General features: G+C 46.3%; 1 protein-coding gene across 1 annotated transcript in view; it reads left to right on the top strand.

The window, feature by feature from the left end:
• The first annotated feature begins 3,184 nt into the window (after positions 1 to 3,184).
• CFL2 (cofilin 2) overlaps positions 3,185 to 8,778 on the top strand; it is a 126,914-nt gene continuing 121,320 nt past the window's right edge. Inside the window, exon 1 of the mRNA XM_063947876.1 lies at positions 3,185 to 3,458. Within this exon, the coding sequence (XP_063803946.1) occupies positions 3,456 to 3,458 (3 nt within the window). The 5' untranslated portion in view covers positions 3,185 to 3,455. The remainder of the gene's footprint in view (positions 3,459 to 8,778) is intronic.

The following is an 8,778-nucleotide window of genomic DNA, read 5'->3' as shown; positions in this document are numbered from 1 at the left end:
CCCTCTCCTCTTTCAGGCAGGCCTACAAATCTTACATTGTTTCTGCGCAGCCGACCCTCCATGTCTAAAAGCTTGGTCTGGAGGGAGGAAACCTGCTGGGTCACCGTGGATACGGACTGCTTCAGGGGGCCACACATATCTTCCAGGTTGGAGACCCGTGTCTCCGCCTCACCCACTCTCTCACGGATACGTTGAACATCTTGTCGGAGTAAGGAGAGGTCGCACTGCACCTTTTCCATCTTATCGGAGAGACGCTGTTCACTGCCAGCTATAGCCTCCAGCACCTGTTGAATAGACGGCGCCTCCGCTGCCGCTGGGGAATTGGCAGCAGACGCAGAGGGGGAGTTCGAGTGTTTCGGAGAGGCTCCCTGAGAAGGAGCCGATGACACCCTGGGATTGGGTTGCCTGGCATATCTTTCTAGTTTGGCCGCGGCCGCACTCTGGCCGCCCTTAACCATATTGGACAGGAGCAGTCACACTCACCCTAGGGTAGGGTTACAGTATAGAAGTGTAATTAGAAGGCGGCAGCAGCAAGGATGTATATAATCAGTGGCGGGAAACAACCGTGCCCGGTCTGTAGGTCAAAATATCAATGGATAGGAAATACAGGCTTGTGTAAAAGTAACAATACGGACGGGGATATTGAGGAGGGAATATCCTGCAGCAATTCCAGGAGGCAAAGGTAGGATATTGGTGTGTAGTACACTGTAGGATATTAGTGCAGTACAGCAGTGTAGTCAGTTCCAATCTATATGCAGCTCCTGTGTGGCAGAATGGGAGAGCTGCGCAGTGGGAACAGCTGACTGTGCTTCCAACAATATGTTAAGTTAGTATAGATATTGAGAGATTGAGAATGGGTGAGAGCAACATGCAGTAAGGTCTCAGAGATCAAAAACAGTTCACAGGACACAGGAGAATCCTATCAGGCAGCCCATCAGATGTCCAGGCATGGGTAGCAGCCTTTATAATCCGCTCCTAAAATGGCTGCAGTGCCCCTTCCCCTTCCCCAGGAGTACCTGCTTATCCTCCTATTATCAGGGCCCCAGGCCGCAGCCCGAGAGGTAGAGGAGAGGCTATCTCCTCCTCACTGTCTTCCCGCGGCGTCTGGCGGCAGCAGCAGCCCGCCGCTCGAGCTCCGGGCGTCCCGCGGCCGAGGCCGCCAAAATCGAGGCCGGGAATCCGGAGGAGGTGTAGGCCGCAGGGCCGGAGATCGGTAATTGCCACTTCCACGGAACCCGGAGACTGCGGAGAAGGATGCCCGCCGGTGCCCAGCAGTATGGGTTGGATAATTCGGCCGGGCAGAGGCACCAGAGGGAGTCAGGATGGGTTTCAGGAGTTTGGTAGCCGGAGAGCTCCCGAGACCTGCTGCCTACTCCTCAGCCGTCGTGGCCACGCCCAATGTCTGTAATATTTAGTAATTTCATGAATTTGTTGCTGAGTATATATATTCTCAAAGATATTTGAGAATACATACTCAGCAACAAATTCATGAAATTACTAAATATTACAGACATATATTCGTGAATGGGATGGAGTGCACCCTAACAAACTGATCCCTGCTACAATTCTTTTCTTCTATATATACCTTTGGATTAGTGGGTAGCACCGATGTTTATATGCACATGTGTTATGCACATTAAGAATTTAACATATAATCCCCAATACTAAAATGAATTACCATTAGTTCAGGTGCGGGATATTCTCTCGTTACCCTGACATATTGTCTACAGTTGTGTCAGGGCTGTTTCTAGCCAATTTGGCTCCCAGAGATTAAAAAATGCGCCCCCCCCCCCCTCCCACATTGACATAAAAAAAATGCGCCCCACCCTAGATATAAAAAAAAACCTTGCGCGTGGCATAGGCACGTGCGCTCCCGACAAGGGACATGGCCTCATTAAAATGGGTGTGGCCCCATTAAAATGGGCGTGGCCTTGTCTGGAAAGACTATCTTACACCCCAGTTTTTGACCCTGCACCAACAGATCATGGCCACCATAGGAATAAAAAAATCTACCATATTAAGCCCCACACAGTAATGCCCCTGCACATTATTATGCCACACACCACAATGCCCTTGTTACATTAAATCCCCACATTACGGCAGGCAAGAGTCCCCATTTTACACATTACGGCAGGCGAGAGTCCCCATTTTACACATTACGGCAGACAAGAGTCTCCATTTTACACATTACGGCTGGCAAAAGCCCCCTTTTTACACATTACGGCTGGCAAGTGTCCCCATTTTACACATTATGGCAGGCAAGAGTACCCATTTCATACATTATGGCAGGCAAGTGTCCCCATTTTACACATTATGGCAGGCAAGAGTCCCCATTTTACACATTACAGCAGGCAAGTGTCCCCATTTTATACATTACGGCAGGCAAGAGTCCCCATTTTACACATGGCAGGCAAGAGTCCCCATTTTCCATTTTACACATTATGGCAGGCAAGTGTCCCCATTTTACACATTATGGCAGGCAAGAGTCCCCATTTTACACATTATGGCAGGCAAATGTCTCCATTTTACACATTATGGCAGGCAAGTGTCCTTATTTTACACATTATGGCAGACAGAGTTCCCATCGAGAGAGAGATACTAATACTTACATTTTGCAGAGGCGCTTCCCACTCTTCGGCCCGCCTCTTCAGTCCCTCCTTGCGCCGGCCACCTCTCCCTCCTTGTAGCTTGGCAACGGCTCCCTCTCCTCCTCAGTACTCTGCTTCGGGGGGGGGGGCAGAGTTTCACGGAATGACGCTGTTGCATCGTGACGTCACAACACAATCGCGTCATTCCACGAAACTCCGCCCCCCAAGTAGGTTACTCTGGAAGAGGGAGGAGGGGGAAGCAAGGAGACACAGAAGTGCCGCGGCGGGCGCCCCGTGCGATTGCACGGCTCGCCCGCCGCAAGAAACGGCACTGAGTTGTGTTAATTTTACATTAAAACGGTCTCACATATACTGCCTATTGTGATTGGATTTTTTCTACAAGATAAATGATATATATATAATATATTATATTTAATATATTATATATAATAAAGTGAGTACTGGCAGCAATCCATGCCACAAGACTGACCATAAGGAGTTAAGTGTGTCATGGTGTAAATGACCCAGCCACGGTGCAGCTGTCAGTACAGCATGTGTGCTATGAGCATAAGCAGGGCATTGAGTGACTTAGCTGCCTGTTTCCCTAACAGCCCACCCTCCTCTGCACTATATTACACTTCTGTTCATCAGACTACCCTCTCTTTGCCTCTCAGTCTTTCCTTTGCCTATCTATCCTCTCTACAATCCTTACACTGTGACTCTGCTACACGTTCTACATCCCTCTTCTTCTGGGGTCTCTATTTTCCTACAGTTTCTGACGCTCCCAAATCACTGACTGGAGTTCCTGGCTAGCTTGGAAATAGGTGCAAACTCCATATATAAAGCTTTTCTTACACAAAGCACATCATGGTAAGAAACTCTAAATATGATGTCAGAACTGTTGTTATTCTTTTTATGTTCTTTAAGGTCTTTAAATAATATTGTAATATCACATACTATTTATTCCTTAATTGAATGCAAAAAATTTTTTATGTGTTAACAAGATGATTATGTTGCTATTTTGGTTATTTTTGTTATATAGGGTGAGTTCAAAATGGTATGTTTGATTTTGGATCTTGACAAATTGTTGATGGAGCCACAATTATGTTATCACCATTTATAGAAATGTTTAGTTAAAGTCAATTCACATAGCATACGGTGCTCAAGGATGACGCAAAATCCTCCTTTGAAGTTCTAAGCAATACATGGAGCACTTTAAGTTTACTTCTAAATGTTTATATGTTAAACAATTCAATGATAGATTGTCTTTTAGTATTATGACAGCTTTTTCTCATTGCTGGCATATTTCTGCAAGCTGGTAACTTGTAGAAGGGGTACAGAATGTTCCCTACACCTCCTAAATTCCTTGAAAAGTTTATCTGGAAGTTTGTAGAATCTAATGTTGTGTGTTTTCATATTAATACTGGTTTGAATGTGTTCACTCTGCTTTAAATAGTAATCTAAAATTGTAGATAACATTTTTATAAATAAATACCATTATAAAACGTATATAATTATGCAAGAAAATTCAAATAATCTTCTAAATTACATTCATTCTATCAGGGTTTTCTTTCTTCTCACAATGGCTATAGCATGTGCAAGAACACCATAAAAGGGCAAGTAATGGAGAATATCCTTACCATGGTTATTATTATGTCACAGGTTTGTGTAAAAGCCCCTAATATTTGTGAGATTTAGGAAACATTTATAAGGAAACTGATGGGTATGACATATAAGCAAGCAACATTCTTGAATGTGTAGAATGCCACAATCCAATAGGTGTGGATATTTCCTAATGTATAATCTCTCTCTATTAAATGAACATAGAACATGACTGCTTCTAAGACTTTGTAAGCTTGTTCCTGATTAGATCGATAACAGTATTTCAGAAAACAGAGTTAGGTGCATCTCATATGTGACCTTATAATAATGACATGGCACATGGATATTTAGAATATAAAAGTTAATTATTGATATTAATTAAAATGGATTTACAGTTCTTTGTATCACACACAGAAGGTTACCGTGATTTCATCATTGATGTCATAGTAGATGTTCTGCTAAACCGCTTATATTATTATGTTTAAATATTTAAGGGGTTATTTATCAAAGCTTGGCATGAGATAAAAATTATGAAGATAAAGTAGCAACCAATCAACTCCTGACATTTTTCAAACTCAGTCAATGTTCTCTCTCTCCAAGCTTTAATAAATACTACCCTTAGTGTTGATTGCATCAGTGATCTTGAAAAGTATGTAATTAGTCATGTGACTGTGTCAGTGAAATTATGTAATGGTTGGCTAAGCGTACCTGCAATTTCGCACCTGTCCAGTCGCGGTCTCTCTGGTCGCTCAGTTCCTGCTTGTCGCGACGTCGGGTGAAATCTGCGTGGAAAGGGCTGTGGAGAACCTGGGCAGAAGGACAGGGAACACCCCAGTACGAACAACACCCCCCACCTTCTACGTACAAGAATAACTATGGTGGGATACGGTAATAAGGCTTTATTTGAGACAGGACTATATATATATATCTCTAGCACATTTCAGTTAAGACAAATACTATCACTCACGTCTCACTTATAACCGCAATATGAAGGTAACAGCATAAGAGCACAAATACATTCCTGAACGTTAATACCCTGACTGGGCTTTTAAGAGAATAACTTCCACAAATACACAAGTAATGTCCCGAACCCACCACTGGGTGGCACTATGAACTTGATACCCGGGTATCTAATGCAAGGTCTCTGCTTATATCTTGAGAAGTCCCAACATGCGTTTGTATGAAATGGCACTGGACTGGTGTCTATTCTCCGTTGGAGAGAACTGGAAATCCTGCACACACTGCGCGGGGCTATTGTTGTTGGAGATGGACACTTGGGGGATTTTATCCGGGCAATTATATCCCAGGTGATGCAGATCAAATAGCGTCCTCTTCTTGGGGCCGGCCCTGGCTCTTTTATATAGCAGCGGGGATGGATTGCGGGGCTAGTGTGCGTGCTGAGGGTGCCTGTTATACGGGGAGTGGCCGCTCGTTCTCCTCACTTGTCTGGCCAGTTAGAGTAGGAGTGCGTGGGGCTGACTGTTCCTGCTCTCCTGTGGGGTGTCTCTTAGTTCGTTTAAAGAACAAGGGGGAGGTCGCGCGGGTGCCCAAAGTACCTGTTATCCCGACGGGACTCGTGCAGACCCCGTGTCCGCGGCTTCCTATGACCGGCGCGGGGAGATCCTCAGCAGCAGTGCTCGGTCTGTGTCCTCGGCTTTTTCCGCTTGGCACGGAGTGTCCTCAGCAGCAGCAGCGCTTAGTCTGTGTCCGCGGCTTCTTCCGCTCGGCGCGGAGTGTCCTCAGCAGCAGCAGCGCTCAGTCTGTCCCTCCGCTGCTCCCGTCTGTCACCTCTTCTCCAGCGGCAGGGCGCGCTCTGCCTTTGTCAGCCGCCGTCTCCTTTCGTGTCTCTCCCCCTCCGCTTGCCTGCTCCGTCTCCCGCTCTTCCTTCTCCCGCCTCTCTCCTCTCGCTTAGGCGCCAGTCCCGCCCCCTTTCTCCCGCCTTTCCACCGCCAATCCCCGTGAGCTGCCCGCTTCTTCTCTCCTGGGTCCTAAGATCCTCCAGATAGTCGCCGGGACCCGCTTTTGTTGCCTAGCAACCGGGCAATCCATTAAACCCTGCGGTCCAGCAGCTGCAGGGGTAGGCATCACGGATCAGGGACCCGGTGCTAGGCATCACAATTAGGCCTGATTTTAAAGCTGCATACACACCGGGCGTTTTTGCCCAGCGGGTATGCACAGCGATGATCGCTGACATCGCTGGGCTGAAAAGCGCTCAGTGCTTACACACTGAGCGCTTTTCCCCCCTGCCCAGCGATGTCAGCGGGGGTGAGCGCCTTTCCATAGCAGGACGCTATGGAAAGCCGCTCACCCCGCCGTTCATCTACTGGTAATAGCAGTAGATGAACGGCGGCCGCCAGCGATGAAGCAGGAGAGCGCATCAGCGCTCATCGCTTGAGCATACACACTGGGCGGCTTTGAGCTGACAGCAGCTCAACACACCAAAAGTGACCTGCTTTCAGCTCTAAATCGCCCAGTGTGTATGAGCCTTAAGTCGGATGTAGCCTACTCACTTCCTGATACTACTGCCTGCTAGAGATGAGCGGGTTCGGTTTCTTTGAATCCGAACCCGCACGAACTTCACTTTTTTTTTCACGGGTCCGAGCGACTCGGATCTTCCCGCCTTGCTCGGTTAACCCGAGCGCGCCCGAACGTCATCATGACGCTGTCGGATTCTCGCGAGACTCGGATTCTATATAAGGAGCCGCGCGTCGCCGCCATTTTCACACGTGCATTGAGATTGATAGGGAGAGGACGTGGCTGGCGTCCTCTCCATTTAGATTAGATTTAGAAGAGAGAGAGAGAGAGAGAGATTGCTGTGATACTGTAGATTAGAAGAGAGTGCAGAGTGCAGACAGAGTTTAGTGACTGACGACCACAGTGACCAGTGACCACCAGAGACAGTGCAGTTGTTTGTTTTATTTAATATATCCGTTCTCTGCCTGAAAAAAAACGATACACAGTCACACAGTGACTCAGTCTGTGTGCACTGCTCAGCCCAGTGTGCTGCACATCAATGTATTGTATATAAAGCTTATAATTGTGGGGGAGACTGGGGAGCACTGCAGGTTGTTATAGCAGGAGCCAGGAGTACATGATAAATAATATTATATTAAAATTAAACAGTGCACACTTTTGCTGCAGGAGTGCCACTGCCAGTGTGACTAGTGGTGACCAGTGCCTGACCACCAGTATATTAGTAGTATTGTATACTATCTCTTTATCAACCAGTCTATATTAGCAGCAGACACAGTACAGTGCGGTAGTTCACGGCTGTGGCTACCTCTGTGTCGGCACTCGGCAGGCAGTCCGTCCATCCATAATTGTATTATATACCACCTAACCGTGGTTTTTTTTTTCTTTCTTTATACCGTCGTCATAGTCATACTAGTTGTTACGAGTATACTACTATCTCTTTATCAACCAGTGTACAGTGCGGTAGTTCACGGCTGTGGCTACCTCTGTGTCGGAACTCGGCAGGCAGTCCGTCCATCCATAATTGTATTATAATATATACCACCTAACCGTGGTTTTTTTTTCGTTCTTTATACCGTCGTCATACTAGTTGTTACGAGTATACTACTATCTCTTTATCAACCAGTGTACAGTGCGGTAGTTCACGGCTGTGGCTACCTCTGTGTCGGAACTCGGCAGGCAGTCCGTCCATCCATAATTGTATTATAATATATACCACCTAACCGTGGTTTTTTTTTCGTTCTTTATACCGTCGTCATACTAGTTGTTACGAGTATACTACTATCTCTTTATCAACCAGTGTACAGTGCGGTAGTTCACGGCTGTGGCTACCTCTGTGTCGGCACTCGGCAGGCAGTCCGTCCAACCATAATTGTATTATATACCACCTAACCGTGGTTTTTTTTTCATTCTTTATACCGTCGTCATACTAGTTGTTACGAGTATACTACTATCTCTTTATCAACCAGTGTACAGTGCGGTAGTTCACGGCTGTGGCTACCTCTGTGTCGGCACTCGGCAGGCAGTCCGTCCAACCATAATTGTATTATATACCACCTAACCGTGGTTTTTTTTTCATTCTTTATACCGTCGTCATACTAGTTGTTACGAGTATACTACTATCTCTTTATCAACCAGTGTACAGTGCGGTAGTTCACGGCTGTGGCTACCTCTGTGTCGGCACTCGGCAGCCCGTCCATAATTGTATATACCAGTGACCTAACCGTGGTTTTTTTTTCTTTCTTTATACATACATACTAGTTACGAGTATACTATCTCTTTATCAACCAGTCTATATATTAGCAGCAGACACAGTACAGTGCGGTAGTTCACGGCTGTGGCTACCTCTGTGTCGGCACTCGGCAGCCCGTCCATAATTGTATATACCACCTAACCGTGGGTTTTTTTTCTTTCTTTATACATACATACTAGTTACGAGTATACTATCTCTTTATCAACCAGTCTATATATTAGCAGCAGACACAGTACAGTGCGGTAGTTCACGGCTGTGGCTACCTCTGTGTCGGCACTCCGCAGCCCGTCCATAATTGTATATACCAGTGACCTAACCGTGGTTTTTTTTTCTTTCTTTATACATACATACTAGTTACGAGTA

This window comes from Pseudophryne corroboree, chromosome 12 (assembly GCF_028390025.1).
Source record: "Pseudophryne corroboree isolate aPseCor3 chromosome 12, aPseCor3.hap2, whole genome shotgun sequence".
Lineage (NCBI taxonomy): Eukaryota > Metazoa > Chordata > Amphibia > Anura > Myobatrachidae > Pseudophryne > Pseudophryne corroboree.
The sequence above is the reverse complement of the archived record's forward strand: the minus strand, read 5'-3'. Positions and strand labels throughout refer to the sequence as shown.